Source organism: Pleurodeles waltl, chromosome 10, assembly GCF_031143425.1.
Source record: "Pleurodeles waltl isolate 20211129_DDA chromosome 10, aPleWal1.hap1.20221129, whole genome shotgun sequence".
Classification (NCBI taxonomy): domain Eukaryota; kingdom Metazoa; phylum Chordata; class Amphibia; order Caudata; family Salamandridae; genus Pleurodeles; species Pleurodeles waltl.
The window spans coordinates 18,585,554-18,602,571 of NC_090449.1; the positions used below are offsets into that span (position 1 = coordinate 18,585,554).

Below are 17,018 nucleotides of genomic sequence, written 5' to 3' on the forward strand. Positions count from 1 at the left end.
GCTGAAGACGTAATGATGCCCACAGTTTTAATAAATGGCCTTGTGAGCGCTCTCTTGTTCAAGCTTTATATAGCCATTTCTGAGATAATTTCACTTTCATACCCCGAGGTATCCTTCCTTGGCCTTGCTCTCTTACGACTTTTAACAATCAGACAAGGCAAGGAGGGCAACCTTTCTAGTGAGCACAGTAAAAACAGCAGAAGCACGAATTTTCATCAGACACATTTTACAGCACCCGGGGCATCAAACACAAGCATCCTCCCAGCAGAGAATCAGTAAAACTGCAATCGTAATGTGTTTATTAAAAGACAATTACAAAAAACATCCCCACCTCTTGGTAACTGGGAAAAGAATAAACACACAACAAGTTTAAAACCGTTTATTGCATGATAAACAGCAGTATTTAGACTCCAGTGAATAAACCGTATAATGCCACTTACAACAGGAGAAGCAGTGCTCACACATCAATACTGTTTCAGTTTTAAAGAAGCTGTGTTTCTTTGTCCTTCAAATGCACAAATCTATCTTCTGTGATCTAAACCGCTGATAACACCAAATGGCAAGATACAACATGACATGGTAAGAGACATCACATGAAGTTGAGGAAATCTGTCACAATTTCCCCATCTCTATTTTTTTTATTTTTACTCCAAGCTGCTTGAGGGCAACTCTGGGGAAAAAAAGAAGGATGGATGTTCTGGTTTCTTTTCAACAGTGAGGGTCCCACGGTTCATTATACTGAAGTTACTCGGGGTCAGGGTGGTTATCGAGCTACATACCTTGTTTTTAAGGAAGCAGTCTGAGCTGGATACGAGTTGAAACCTTGGGCTTGTGGGGAGCAGGGGGAGAAATTATATGCCTGTGCTGCAGAAGGGTTGGGTAGATGGAAAGAAAAATGCTAAGTCGGAGAGGGGTTGGGTGGAAGAACTGTGTTGCATGTGCCAAAGCAACAAGGAAGGGTGGTGTAAGTGGTGGGACTTGTGGAGGGTGGACGATGGGTTAGGTGCCTTTGGTGGCAGCAAGGCTGGAAATGCCCTGCCTGTGCTGGGGAGGGAAGGAGAAGCACTCTTGGTTGTGATGTAGAACAGACTGAGTGGGGTGGGTGGAAGAGGTGATTGATGTGTATATGCTGGTGTGAGAGAAAGATAAATGAAAGAGAAGGTTTGAGGTCAAACATGTGATACAGAGGTGGTGGCTGATTAACAATGTGCTAATTGTGACAGGGAATGAGTTGGGTGAGTCCAGCAGGGATTTCAATCTGTGATCTTCAGGTCCGGTTAGGATCAAACTGTTGCCCAAGTTGATATGATCTGTTGTATCTTTCCAGGAGAATATATGTTTAAGCAATATCTCCCTAGTTTCCAGGACTATCAATATATTATTTCCACCCCGGCTCATAATTGTGCTATTTTTTTTCCTCTACCCTTCGACCAGGGAAATCCATCATCTGTACCATTACAGTAGAGTGGCAATAAAAAATGAGGTCTATTAAAAGTTAATGTTGGTTAACAGTCTCAATTCTGTAAAAAACATAATGCTATACATAGCCTTAAAATCGCACTTCAAGTGTCCGCAGTGTAAAGCCAGCTCAGGACAAAGTAATATTTCAACTCTTGAAGCCCCAGGGCCACCACTACTTTTGTTTTTTTCTACAAAATCCATGTGTTTGGATAACTGTCCATTTATAAGCCCTTCTAGCTGAAGGGAAAGAATATCACTATTATGTTACGCCATACCTGCTGAGTCAGCGAGAACAGAAAATCGTACTGCGCACGGCGAAGGTTCGAACCGTCTGGACTTAGATGTTCTTTAAAAAATAAATGGCACCACAGAAGTTTCTGACGTGAAGACTATTGAATCACTAAGAGAGAAATGCTTATACCTCAATTTTGGTAAAATATAACACTAAAATATAAACTTTCTGAGTAAGGCACTTTAGGGAAGGTACACCACTGCTAGTGCCTCCCATGGAAGGTTACAGCAGCACTGTCCATTTGAATAGATTGTTGAACACTGAGTTAGTAACAGTTATACAAAAGCAGCCTTGATTTGGAAATAGCTCTGTGCCAGGCAGGTTTCCTGCGCAGCGTAGAAAGTTGCATCTTTGGCCACATCCAAGGGACAGGTCAAATTAACTCCCACCCCCAAAGAGATTCTTGCTGTAAAATCTCCTTTTGGAAAGAGGGTCCGCATTTTTTAAATGACAAATCTTGTATCAGTTTAACCAAATGAGGTACACTGACATGTCCCTTAAAATCATGCCTCCCGAGACCCAGAAACAGATACCCTTCAATGATAACAAATAAATAAAATATTTAAAGATCTCTTAAAAAACAAACAAAAATAAAAAACTTAAAAAAATGACAAGCTGCAGAACTAAGCCACGAATACTATTTTCTCTCCCACAACCGGGGTTATGCTGGCAGAAATGCTCCACCCTTGTGGAGGAGAAAAGCAGAATAAAAAATGTTCCTTACAAACATTAAACGTTTCTTTGCATTGATTTTTTTTGTAGAACACACCTGGGTCACAGAGATAGCTGTCCAGGAAACACACAGGGTCAGTCTTTCTAAACCATCCTTTCTAAGGCCAGGACCCCTAACACAAAAGTTATACCGTTGATAATTTAAGATAAACGTTATTAAAAGTTAACAGCGTCCATGGGCCTGTCCACCCAGAAGCAAGCGGCAGATGTCACAGGAGCAGGGAGCCAGTCCACACATGGTGAGGCCGGTCTCTGCAGCAGGAAGCACATATACCAGTCAGGTGACCCCGGAAGGAAACTCGAGGAAGGCAGTGACGTCATGGGAGAAGGGATCAGCCGCATCCTGCACGTCTCTGGAAAGGAAACACAACACTGAGTTGAAGGGAGCGGTGTTCTGGCGCATCATCAAAGCGGCATTAAGTAGCGCGTCCTTTGTTCAGTCCATGCGGTTAGCACAGGAAAAGGGCTGATCACTTGAATGTACTAGAGGACTGGTGTTAATAATAAAAAGTTGTTTTTTTCTTGGAATGTGACGACTTTAATCTATTTTCAAATGTCCTGACACCCCGTGTTCGAACCACCAGGTACATGTTTAGTTAAAAAACATGTTACTCCCTATAGCCCAGTAATACTCAAAGTGCAGCCCTCCTGACTTTACATGCAGCCCCCTGGTCAACCACAGATGTGGGCTGCTGCTTACTCGACTCAGCACTGACATTAAAAAGATGTTAAATAAAGGGAAGCATTTATTTAAAGGTCAATTGACGTTAAAGGAACAAAGCAACTAGGGTGTTCTGCACCACTTCATTTTAAAGACAACTTGCAGAAAACATCTAATATGATAACGTCTTAAAAATTCAAAAAAGTGTATTTCATTAAGGTCCTCTTATATGTGATAATGAAGGAAAAGCAGGAAAAGAGAAATAAAGCAATTACCTAGGATCACATAATGCAGTAAAGTGGGGAAGCTGGGACGGATCTCAGGTTTTCTGGTTTCACATTGTGCAGTTCAGCCAATAGATGTTCACGGTTCGCTTCCCCTAAAACCCACCTTGCCCTTAGAGCTCCAGCTCCCTCGACCACCATCTTGCTGGTATTAATGCGGCCCTTAATCACACCACTGACTGAACTTTGCAGCCCCTTAGAAAATGTTTGTGAGGACCAATGCTCTAACTGCATCAAGCAAGCCTTATTACCCAATGATTCTACCTCTCCCTGGGACACTTGTACTGTGCTCATGGCCAGGCTTGTGCATCTGCCAAATGACCAGCCTTCTTCTAGATTAAAATCCACATTTCTGGGGGGTTCTGTAATGAGCACTAAATCTAATCAACAGTCTCCATCGACAATGTATATATTCATTATCTGGATTACAATAAAAGGAACTTCTTTCAGGTTATTTCCAGAAATACTGAACATTTTAAGATTTTTTTTGCACTTAAATATATTAAAACTTAGTTCATTATTTTATTTGGTTGTGTTTGATTTTTAATGTATGTCCATGTATACAGCGATAAAACCCTTTTACTCTTCTGACAAAGTTAGTATTTGTTTGGACAGACTTTTTATTCTTAATGTTTTTATTTTATTTAGTTTATTAGGAACATTGGTACAACCAGTAACTGGCCCAAAACACAGGTGATTCATGTCAATAGTTTCAGGAGTGCACAGGGCGCAAGCACGGTTACACAGGATTGACAGGATTGCTTATAAAGAACATAGAATAGGCCAGTGGGCTATACCAGGCAATGGTTGGGGTGCAGGGAATGAGGTGATGAGACGTTGTGCAAGTGAGACATTGTGATCTCACTTGCAAGATACTCAGATTTCTACATGTTAAAGGAATAGGAGATCACAAAACATACTTTGATGCGCACTTGGGTTGGGAGAAGAAATGGGTGAATTTGATTTAATGTAGGTGTAATATTTTTGAATTCTCCTTGATTGGTGTTCTAGGCGTGTCAGTGTGTTCTAGGGTGGTGCTGGGTGGTCCCTCCATCAATGTGCAAGAGAATGAGGGTCTGAAACATCAAGCGGAAATTGTGTGGAGGGAGAAGGCTGGATTTCGCACAGCTGCCTCAGCTGGCACCAAATGCTCTAGGTCCTATTCTTTAAAGAGTACTAGCGGGGCTATAAAATATTAGGTATGCAGTGCATGCGTATAGATAAGAAAAATTTCAAGTGGAAAAGCTACTTTCCTTCAGTAATGGTTTTTCAGCTGGGTACTTACCTAATTGGAGGTTTCTCACCTTAGAATACTCCCTAGATGCCAGACTGGATGTGGAAACCTTTTCCAGCAACGCTCCCATATGCTGCTAGGTGGCGCAGTGGTGCTGCACACTGGCTCTATACTGCCGCGGAAGTGACTGAGTGGAACTGCATAGAAAGTACTAACGCTGCACTCGGACATCTTTTTTTTTGCTCATCTCTTTCCACGGCCTCCGGCACGTGGAGCATGAATAATTGTTGGCACAAGTGTGCAGATTCCTAATTTGGGATCTTCTTAGATGTTAAAAAGCGGTCACTCCTCAGAACAGGGAGGTGGAAGGGCATTCAGGAAGGAGTGATTAGAAAGAGTATCCACCAGAATGAAAATGTCACTTACCCAGTGTACATCTGTTCGTGGCATCAGTCGCAGTAGATTCGCATGTTCTGCAATAGCTCGCCATCTGGTGTTGGGCCGGAGTGTTACAAGTTGTTTTTCTTCGAAGAAGTCTTTCGAGTCACGGGACCGAGTGACTCCTCCTTTTGTCTCCATTGCGCATGGGCGTCGACTCCATCCTCGATTGTTTTTCCCCGCAGAGGGTGAGGTAGGAGTTGAATTGTAGTAATAGTGCCCATGCAATGGAGTGACTAAGTATGCACTTATTTAAGGTTGAGATGATACATATATAAGTAATTGAAGGTAACTTCCAAACTGCTACAGGCTCCCGGGGAGGCGGGTGGGCACATGCGAATCTACTGCGACTGATGCCACGAACAGATGTACACTGGGTAAGTGACATTTTCAGTTCGATGGCATCTGTCGCTGTAGATACGCATGTTCTGCAATAGACTAGTAAGCAGTTATTTCCCCAAAAGCGGTGGATCAGCCTGTAGGAGTGGAAGTAGTCTGAAATAATGTCCTTAATACAGCTTGACCTACTGTGGCTTGTTGTGCGGATAACACGTCTACACAGTAGTGCTTGGTGAATGTGTGAGGCGTAGACCATGTGGCTGCCTTACATATTTCTTGCATTGGGATGTTTCCTAGAAAGGCCATGGTAGCACCTTTCTTTCTGGTTGAGTGTGCCCTTGGTGTAATGGGCAGCTGTCGTTTAGCTTTAAGGTAGCAGATTTGGATGCATTTAACTATCCATCTGGCTATACCTTGTTTTGAAATTGGGTTTCCTGCATGAGGTTTTTGAAATGCAATAAAGAGTTGTTTAGTCTTTCTGATGTTCTTTGTTCTGTCAATGTAATACATTAATGCTCTTTTGACATCTAATGTATGTAGTGCCCTTTCAGCTACGGTATCTGGCTGTGGAAAGAACACCGGAAGTTCCACTGTTTGATTTAGATGGAACGGTGAAATAACCTTTGGCAAAAATTTAGGATTGGTCCTTAGGACGACTTTATTTTTGTGTAGTTGTATAAAAGGTTCCTGTATAGTAAACGCCTGAATCTCGCTTACTCTTCTCAGGGAAGTAATGGCGATGAGAAATGCCACCTTCCAGGTTAGGAACTGTATGTCGCAGGAGTGCATGGGTTCAAAAGGTGGACCCATAAGTCTAGTTAGGACAACATTTAGGTTCCATGAAGGAACAGGTAGTGTTCTTGGTGGTATAATTCTCCTAAGGCCCTCCATGAATGCTTTAATGACTGGTATTTTATATAGGGAAGTTGAATAGGTAGTCTGCAGGTATGCAGATATTGCTGCAAGGTGAATCTTAATGGAAGAGAAAGCTAGGTTAGATTTTTGTAAGTGAAGCAAGTAACCCACTACATGTTCTGGAGTTGTGTGTAATGGTTGTATTTGATTAATATGGCGGTAGCAAACAAACCTCTTCCATTTACTTGCATAGCAGTGCCTGGTGGATGGCCTTCTTGCTTGTTTTATGACTTCCATACATTCTTGGGTAAGTTGTAAGTGCCCGAATTCTAGGATTTCAGGAGCCAGATTGCTAGATTCAGCGATGCTGGATCTGGGTGTCTGATCCTTTGGTTGTGCTGTGTCAACAGATCTGGCCTGTTGGGCAATTTGATGCAGGGTACCACTGATAGGTCTAGCAGCGTTGTGTACCAGGGTTGCCTTGCCCAAGTTGGTGCTATCAATATGAGTTTGAGTTTGCTTTGACTGAGTTTGTTTACCAGGTAAGGAAGGAGAGGGAGAGGAGGAAAAGCGTAAGCAAATATCCCTGACCAGTTCATCCATAGGGCATTGCCTTGGGATTGTTTGTGTGGGTATCTGGATGCGAAGTTTTGGCATTTTGCGTTCTCCCTTGTCGCAAACAAGTCTATCTGAGGTGTTCCCCAGAGTTTGAAATAAGTGTTCAGTATTTGGGGGTGAATTTCCCATTCGTGGACCTGTTGGTGATCTCGAGAGAGATTGTCTGCGAGTTGATTTTGTATCCCTGGTATAAACTGTGCAATTAGGCGAATTTGGTTGTGAATTGCCCAATGCCAAATTCTTTGTGCTAACATGCTTAACTGCGTGGAGTGCGTCCCTCCCTGCTTGTTTAGATAATACATTGTTGTCATGTTGTCTGTTTTGACGAGAATGTATTTGTGAACTATTATTGGTTGGAAAGCTTTTAGTGCTTGAAAAACTGCAAGAAGTTCTAGGTGATTGATATGCAGTTTTGTTTGATGTACGTTCCATTGTCCTTGTATGCTGTGTTGATCGAGGTGTGCTCCCCACCCTGTCATGGAAGCATCTGTTGTTATTACGTATTGTGGCACTGGGTCTTGGAAAGGCCGCCCCTTGTTTAAATTTATGTTGTTCCACCACAGAAGCGAGAGGTAAGTTTGGCGGTCTATTAACACCAGATCTAGAAGGTGACCCTGTGCTTGAGACCACTGTGATGCTAGGCATTGTTGTAAGGGCCTCATGTGCAGTCTTGCGTTTGGGACAATGGCTATGCATGATGACATCATGCCTAGGAGTTGTAATACCATCTTTGCTTGTATCTTTTGTGTTGGATACATGCGTTGTATGATGGTGTTGAAATTTTGAATTCTTTGTGGACTTGGAGTGGCTACTCCTTTTGATGTGTCTATTATGGCTCCCAGGTATTGTTGTACCTTGCGTGGCCGAATTTTGGATTTTGTGAAATTGACGGTGAACCCTAGTTTGAAGAGGGTTTGTATGATATGATTTGTGTGATTTGAGCACTCTATTAACGAATGGGCCTTGATTAGCCAGTCGTCTAGATATGGGAACACATGTATTTGCTGCCTTCTGATGTGTGCAGCGACTACCGCTAGACATTTGGTAAAGACTCTTGGTGCGGTTGTTAATCCGAAAGGCAGTACCTTGAATTGGTAATGTATTCCTTTGAATACAAACCTTAGGTATTTCCTGTGCGATGGGTGAATTGGTATATGGAAATAAGCATCCTTGAGGTCTAAAGTTGCCATGTAGTCGTGCAGCTTTAGCAATGGCAATACTTCTTGTAGTGTGACCATGTGGAAGTGGTCTGATTTGATGAAAGTGTTGACTACTCTGAGGTCTAGGATTGGTCTCAGTGTTTTGTCCTTCTTTGGTATCAGAAAGTACAGTGAGTAAACTCCTGTGTTTATTTGTGTGTCTGGCACTAATTCGATTGCATTCTTTTGCAATAGTGCCTGCACTTCTATCTCTAGGAGATTGGAATGGTGTGTTGTTAAATTTTGTGCTTTTGGTGGTATGTTTGGAGGGAACTGTAGAAATTCTATGCAGTAACCATGTTGGATAATTGCTAGAACCCAAGTGTCTGTAGTGATTTTCTCCCATGCTCTGTAATAATGACCTATTCGTCCCCCCACTGGTGTTGTGTGGAGGGGGTGAGTGACATGTGAGTCACTGTTTAGTAGTAGGGGTTTTGGGGCTTTGGAATCTTCCTCTATTTCTAGGGAATTGCCCTCCTCTATATTGTCCCCGAAAACCTCCTCTATACTGTCCTTGGTAACTGGACGGTGTGGCTTGTGAGGTGCTGGCTTGTGTGCTTTGACCCCGAAACCCCCCTCGAAAGGGCGTTTTACGGAATGAGCTGTAATTCCCTCTGCTCTGCGGGGAGTAGAGTGCGCCCATGGCTTTGGCAGTGTCCGTATCTTTTTTGAGTTTCTCAATCGCTGTGTCCACTTCTGGACCGAACAGTTCTTTTTCATTAAAAGGCATATTGAGAACTGCTTGTTGAATCTCTGGTTTAAATCCAGACGTTCGGAGCCATGCATGCCTTCTGATAGTTACAGATGTATTAATTGTCCGTGCAGCTGTATCTGCAGCGTCCATGGAGGAGCGGATCTGGTTGTTGGAGATGGCCTGTCCCTCCTCAACCACTTGTTTTGCCCTATTTTGGAAGTCTTTGGGCAGATGTTCAATGAGATGTTGCATCTCGTCCCAGTGGGCTCTGTCATAGCGCGCAAGTAGTGCCTGGGAGTTCGCGATGCGCCACTGGTTTGCAGCTTGTGCTGCGACTCTTTTACCAGCTGCATCAAACTTGCGGCTTTCTTTATCTGGGGGTGGTGCATCTCCAGATGTGTGAGAGTTGGCCCTTTTCCTAGCTGCTCCTACAACAACAGAGTCTGGTGGCAGCTGTGTTGTGATGAAAGCCGGGTCTGTAGGAGGCGGCTTATACTTTTTTTCCACCCTTGGTGTGATTGCCCTACTTTTGACCGGGTCCTTAAATATGTCTTTTGCGTGCCGGAGCATACCAGGGAGCATAGGCAGGCTTTGGTAGGAGCTGTGGGTGGAGGAGAGTGTGTTGAACAAGAAATCATCCTCGACCTGTTCTGAGTGGAGCCTTACGTTGTGAAATTGTGCTGCTCTAGCCACCACCTGAGAGTACGCGGTGCTGTCTTCTGGTGGAGATGGTTTTGTAGGGTATGCCTCTGGGCTGTTATCTGACACTGGGGCGTCGTATAGGTCCCATGCGTCCTGGTCTTGGTCACCCTGGCTCATGGTGGTGTGAGCTGGGGAGTGTGATGGCGTTTGTGCTGGTGAAACGTTAATCACGGGCGGAGGAGAGGGTGGTGGTGTAACTCTTTTCACCACTTTTGGTTGTGGTGCTTGTTCCGTCTGGAACTCCAACCTTCTCTTTCTCCTAATGGGGGCAAGGGTGCTTATTTTTCCTGTCCCCTGCTGAATGAAGATACGCTTTTGCGTATGGTCCGCATCAGTTGCTTGTAGCTCTTCCTCAAACCTATGCTTCTGCATTTGGGAGGTTAGCGAGTGCTCTTCTGTATAAGAGCCTGAAGCTGGGTCGCTTGCAGTTTGTTTCGGCGTCGAAACTTTGTCTGCGTGTTTTTTCGGCTCCGAGGTGACTTTTTTCCTTTTCGGGGCCGAAACCTCTCGGCGTCGATCTGTTTCGGTGCCGCTGTCTCGGCGTCGAGCCGTGTCCACACCGGCATCTCGGTGTCGAGGCTTGTCTCCAGCACTTTCTCGGTCCCGAGAAGGCTGCGTGCCGGTGTCTCGACCGGAGTCGGACGATCTCGGCACTGTTTGGGCCTTTTTCGGTGCCGACGGTCGGTCACCGATTTTATGGGTTGAGCCATGGCCTGGTGGCAGTGGCGTCCCCTGGGCCTTGTAAATGTTTCTTTGTGTGGTTTTCGACGTCTTACTCACGGTTTGTGTATCGTCGAATCCTTCGGAGTCTGAGTCTTGGATCGAGAAGGTACCTTCCTCTTCCTGTTCCTCGAACTCCCGTCGGGCTGTCGGTGCGGACGCCATTTGAAGTCTTCTGGCTCGACGGTCTCGGAGTGTTTTTCGGGACCGGAACGCACGACAGGCCTCGCAGGTGTCTTCGCTGTGCTCAGGTGACAGGCACAGGTTGCAGACCAAGTGTTGGTCTGTGTAGGGGTATTTATTGTGGCATTTGGGGCAGAAACGGAACGGGGTCCGTTCCATCGGCGTTCTTCAGCACGCGGTCGGGCCGACCAGGCCCCGACGGGGGATCGAAAAATTACCCCGAAGGGCACCGGAGCTCTTCGATCTTCGATGCGGTGTTGAATGTAAGTATGCCGATCCCGAACGCAACAATACCGACGAAAATCTTCCGAAATTAACTATTTTTTCTGTTCCGAAACTCGGAGCGACAGGAACACGTCCGAACCCGATGGCGGAAAAAAAACAATCGAGGATGGAGTCGACGCCCATGCGCAATGGAGACAAAAGGAGGAGTCACTCGGTCCCGTGACTCGAAAGACTTCTTCGAAGAAAAACAACTTGTAACACTCCGGCCCAACACCAGATGGCGAGCTATTGCAGAACATGCGTATCTACAGCGACAGATGCCATCGAACAGAGCATTACAGAAGATAAGTAACTTCTTCTTTTGATGGATACTTCTACTTGCAGATTCCTCACCTTAGAATAAATAACAAAGCAGTACCTCCACCAAGCTTAATGGTCTGTGGACTAAGCTTAGACCAAATTGTCTTGCAGGATCGAATAGGCGAAATGCCACTCCCATGAGATATGGCTGTCAAAGCAGTAGTGCTTCTTAAATAGGTGAGCTGACTCCCACATTGCAGTCTGGCAGATGTAAAGCACAGGCACTACATGTGCCAATGCAGTGGTAGCATCCTTGGCCTTGGTGGGATGAGCTCTCAGACCTTCCCGACGCTGCCTCTTGGCCAGTGCGCAGCAAACCTTGATGCACAATGTAATTGACATTGACAGGGTCCTCTTCTGCATTGCCTTCCCCTTTGCCCCAGAGAACCCCATAAAAAGGTGATCATCCACACAGTGATTCTTCATACAATCAATGTAAAAGCTTAACGCCTCTTCGGGGTCAGCCGATGGAGCATCTCCTCCTGTTTGGATGAGTGAGGCAGGGCAAAGAACACAGGCAGGATGATGGATTACTCAACGTGAAAGGGACTCACGATTTTCAGCACGAATGCCACCCAAGGCCCCAGTACCAACTTGTCTGGGAAAAAATGTAATGTACGGCTGTTGCACTGAAGGTGCCTGGAGTTCACGCATGCGATGAGCTGACGTAATTGCAATGACAGACAGTGACGCAACAAGAAACTATGCATTGGCCGGAAGGGTCTGCACATAGCAAAAGTTGAGACAAAATTAAGGTCCCACTGTGGAATCACAAACAGTTTGGAAGGACACGTGTCAAGCCTTTTACAAGCTTCGTCATAACAGGTGATGTAAACAAGGACTGTTGTTCCAGAAAACCTAGACAGAGCTGACAAATACGTTTTATTATTTCCCACTGCAAGTCCTTGGTGAGTCAAAGGCAAAACAGACAAAAGAACTTCCGACAGCTTAGCTTGTAAAGTGTCAGTCTTGCAGATACCAACCCAAGCCACAAATCTGTCCCAGCGCCCAGCAACAATGGACTTTATGGAAGAGCATCTGGTGACGAGGAGGACATTCACCACCTTAGATGGCAGACCATACACAGTCAATTTCAGATGCTCCGTCTCCATGCAGGGACATGTAGATTGCGCAGGCTCGGGAGCTAAAGCGTGCCCGGCTGCTGAAACAGAAGATCCTCCCGATCTGAAGGACTGAAAGGATTCTTATGTCCAGCAGTTCTGGGTACCATACTGGCTTGGCCCAATCCAGGCATAATCGTAGAACGTGGCTGTCATTAGTTAACAGTTTAGTATAAAAATATGCATCGCCATACTGGTGTAAAGGTTTAATATAAAGATCTGGATGAGGCCATCTTCTAAAATTGTTTTCGGTCAGAAAGGAAGGAGGTTAACTTGGCACTGTAAGATTTCCATGGATCTGGAGAGGGTCTCCAGCTGTGCCACATGACCCGTCGGATTAAAGGGTGCTAAACAGGTTGCATCAGTTCTTGGCTTCAAGGATGGTTTTGATGTAGTTAGCTTTGGCAGTGATTATATTTTGTTTGCTGGTTTTACCTAAAATTTTGAGGGTTGTATGATCATGTAGTGAACTGCACTGACAGTATGCCCGAGTTTAAAATAGGCGTACAAGAGCAATAAGGATTTGATCCTACACACACAAGGAGGTGTGAGTCTGGATGTTTGTCAGACTGGGAACGGTAAAGAGTGGGGGTTTGCTGGAGTTTGCTGTGGTGAGAGAGATATCAGGACTAGCGTGTGCATGTCCTGGAGCAGTTATTGAACACTGTGATTTCAGTAGGTGTGGGGTGCATTGCAGGGAAGCTTGTAGGCCGTCAAACAGATGAAAATTCAAGTTGGTTGTAATAGTTTATGTATACTGGGCCAGGCATCCTTGTTCTACAATAATAAGGTCTTGATTGTTGTACTTGGAATGAGCAAGTGTGACGGAGAAGTGAGTTGAACTGAGGTGACACTGAAGGAGTCACACAGTGCCTTTGTTGATGTTCTAAGGAGTTACCTTTATGACCGCTGTCTTACTGCTTAGATAGCCTCATATGCGGAGATACCCCTTTGGGGTGGACTCATACAAAATATACATTATATTAACATAACATTCAAGTTTCTGAAGTCAGTGTCACTAGAACATCAGGTGATAGTTGATGAGAGATCAAAGACGTTTGTGCTGGCAAAGGAATGGAACTTGAAGGTCTGACTGAGGCTCAGCCTGGAGGCATGACAATCAAAAGAGAAGTGGGGCTGGGTGTGTGATCAGTTGCAGATGGTTATCAGAAGGATAGCCGGGTAGCAGGAACACAACGCAAGAATGTATTAGGTACATCTTGAGTAACAAATTAACTTACCAGTTTGGTTTGGATGGTCTAACTTTGGACTTTGAGGCCAGCTTTAGGCGGCTTTTGCTTGACTCATCGTTGGGAGTCCCAAGGCTTTCTAGGCGCTCAGTCAGCGCAAGCTTCTGCTGGATGGCCATTCGCAGCAGCGAATTAAGAGTTTTCTTCTCATCCTCTGCAGCAGCGAGCTGGCGCTGCATTTCGTCCAACTGGGAAACATATTGATCACACCTATTGGTAAAAGGGAAGCAGGAAAATATTTTTTATTTAGACTTGGAATGAGATCTTTAAAACTTGCAATGATCCCTTTAAAACCACATTTTACATGCATTGTTGCCTAGCGAAAAAGCCGATTCACAACACTTAATATCTTTAAGCAGCAAGATCATTCAAAACAATGGAAAAACAAAGTATAACATTATTTTATTCAGAAGCTTCAGAGTAGAAAAAGAAATTGTGAGACATCATGACAAACATTACTTCTTAACTGAAACGGTTGGAGGGAGTCAGAGGAATATTTTGAGACAACTCAAAACATCCTGTAAGAAATGTATTATGTGGGTGGGTGACCACCCACCTCAAAGAACACTGACAACCTTTGTCAGTGTGAATCCTTAAAGTCACTAAATTAACCTGAGCTGTACCACCGGGTGGCTATGGCACAGTGCAGACAGGCGTAAACTAGGGCAATATGTAAAATATTTATGCTGTATCAAAATAGTAACAAAGGAGATCCCTTTCTAGTTACATGAGAAAGGGTGTAGCGTTTTACACGCCCTCTAGCTGCTATTTTATTCATAATGTGGATATGCACTATTTTAGGGATAGATCGGCGTTCACTTGGTATTTTTAAATTACACTAGACCCTGGCAAAAAATGATTTCTTAAAGTGCTCCCTGGAATATGGTTAAGCCCATCCTGGTTTTTAGGGACCAGCAAGTATCCAGATTATGAAGCAAGCCACTAATGAATGGGGTGCACTCAATTCTCTTTTCCAATTCCAATAAATATCTTTCCTGGAGATAGGTTGCAGGATGCCTTGTTGTGATAAGGAGTTTTATTTCTGTCAGCCAGTCCAATGGTGAGGTGACATTAAAGTAATCCCAATTCTAGATTGCAAGCACAATTTCTGGATTTCTGGGTTTAACTCAGGCCTTTTCTTTGGTGGCAAGGTCTTTGCAAATGTTGAGTGCACCTGCATGCTGGCCAATATGCTGAGAAAGGTGCTACAACTGTTTCAGATGATACTGAGAAAATACATCCTGGCCAAAAAATCCTGGAACAAAGAATGCAAGGTAGATGATCCAGGAAGAAACTCAGAGGCAAGACAGTGGGTACACCTCTGTACCGACTTGGACTACCATCAGGACCCTTCCCAGCCTCTCTGGCTCCTTGAGGGCATTGAGATCATCCCTTAAATGAGGTCATCCCATTCCTACCCAATTAGGACTTTAGTCCTCTTGAAGGTGGAACTAAACCCTACGCCTCACACAATCAGGCGCTTCTAAGGGCCAAATCTGGATTTCTAGATTTGAGGGACAGATGTCACTCGCTCTTCCCCGGGTCAAGCTACTGTGTCTGCAGTATGAACTTCAACGCTACCGAGTGTTGTACGGGAACACGTTTTGGTCTTTACCTATCTAACAAATAATCAGAAGCCCATGGTCTACAGTCCCTGAAAGCTCTGACCAGCAACTTAAGCAGGAGTCAGGACCCCAAAAGGGTGAACTGAGATTCCCAGCCCATCCACAAAGAAAGAAAAATGGCCTGTGAAAAAATAAACACAGGAGTGCATAGCAAAAGAATCCAGTTACCTACACCTGCATGGGGACTGAGACTCTGGAAGCTGCTAACATATACTTGGGGAGCAGTCAGAAAGGAGGGAGGAATGGTGGAAGGCAGAGTGCGAGTCCTTTGCCGCACATGCGCCACGGAGCATCGGGACAGATCTCCATTCTCATCCATTAAAATGAATGACTAAATTGTTCAAAAGGTTAAAACCTAAACCATTCCTAAAATACACTATATGGATTTTTTGTTATCAGACTAAGGTCACTTTTTTACTCTGGTTTACAAAGGTCATATTATGAGTTGGAAATGCATTTTTTTCAAAGACCTGCCACAGCTTGGGGGCAATGCTTTGACGTTTTAACCAGTGTTTCTCGACAGATGGCTCAGTAATACTTTCCTACAAGCTAGAACAATTAAGCTCCGAAGGGGCAATAGATAAACTACCCTTCTGACACATTTGGCTCAGAATGTACATCGTTTCAGCGCCTGTCCTCTGGGTGCCCTCGTAGAACTAGAGCAGAGGGAAGCAGTCAGCTGATCTGGGTGGGAGCCATGTGAACAGGAAGTTCATGGCAGCACTCCAAATGAGATGTCACGAGTCCACCGAGCACAGAAAAATAGTTTTGGTACAGATATGCAATGAGCTTCAAATACATTCAATTGGTATTTTGTAAATGATTTCTGGAGAGATGGCTAAGTGGTATAATATTTATTGATACAGATGAATCTCATTACCAGGGATTAGGTGGTGGGAGCTCTTGGCACTAGGCTGGCCAAATTATATTGTACATTTTCAGACGGCAAATGTTTCTGAAAATGCTATTACTCCTGACAAACACCTCCAGTGTCCTCTGTCAGAGTGAGAGTTGGGGGAAAACCTAGCATGCTAGCATGAAGGGAGATTCCCCCAACAGATCCTGTTGCCACTCCTCAGCAGCCGCTCCAAGATAAGAGTAGAGTTCTCAGTGTTATGCAGCTGCAGTGAGTAATCAGGTCAAATGGTGGATGTGGGATATTAGTGTGGCAAAACCTGAAGATGATTGCAGCCTAAAGCCGAGGCCTCCGACTACTCGCACCCCTCTCCGCCCTTCCTATCTTTCCTACACCAGTGACATGCTCTAGCTGGGTTTTTTCCTCTCTTATGCACCTAAGATGCCTGTTTCACCCCCTTGTAGTCAGGAGGACTAAAGACAGACCAAAAATGGAAGGGGTTTCCATATCTGACCTATGGTTCCTTCTTAGCTATAGAAATTCAAACAAAGATCTAAAATTCCATCCTCACCCAAAAATGTAATTTTAAAGCATCAAAAAAAGTAGTAAAAGAAGGGTCACTGTATGCTCAGAGGGAGACATGATTAAATCAGTCCTGTCAGCTTTCACATTTCACAATTACTCCAGCCCAGCAATGTCACCACAAATCCCATCTCTAGGCGAACCAGGGTTCAGTCTCCTGGTAGAAGCTTCAAGCAGGGAACCTAAGTGGAGGCATCTCTGTGACTTTCATTTTCCTTTCACCCTGGGATCCCGATACAAGAAGTCTTGAAAAAAATGAAGAAATTGTGAGTGGTGTTGGAGAGGGGTGCAATCAAAGTGATTCCTCTATTTGCCCCCATACCATTTCTCCACTTCATTCTCTACACAAAACCCAATCCTAGAATTCATTTTTGCCACTGGGAGAAGCAACGTGCTCATGGGAGGGGTCTGTTGACAAAGAGATGTGGGGCAATACGACTTCTTGAATTCTTTTTGAGACTGCCAATGAAACCTTTTAGAGATAGCTTCTGCCTTAAGAGCACAATCCTCAGAGGGACTGACCATCTGACGTAGTGTACACGAATGCTGATATATGGAAGGGGGCTGAAGTACGCTTTCAAATAATA

At 44.6% G+C, this 17,018-nt stretch overlaps 1 protein-coding gene across 2 annotated transcripts in view; it reads right to left on the reverse strand.

Annotated features, from left to right (window-relative positions):
- Window positions 1-365: 365 nt before the first annotated feature.
- LOC138260928 (protein bicaudal D homolog 2-like) overlaps window positions 366-17,018 on the reverse strand; it is an 82,172-nt gene continuing 65,519 nt past the window's right edge. For both annotated transcript variants that reach the window (XM_069209453.1, XM_069209454.1), the window contains exons 8-9: window positions 13,360-13,578; window positions 366-2,838 (exon numbers count right to left, since the gene is read on the reverse strand). In XM_069209453.1, the coding sequence (XP_069065554.1) occupies window position 2,838; window positions 13,360-13,578 (220 nt within the window). In that variant the 3' untranslated portion in view covers window positions 366-2,837. The remainder of the gene's footprint in view (window positions 2,839-13,359; window positions 13,579-17,018) is intronic.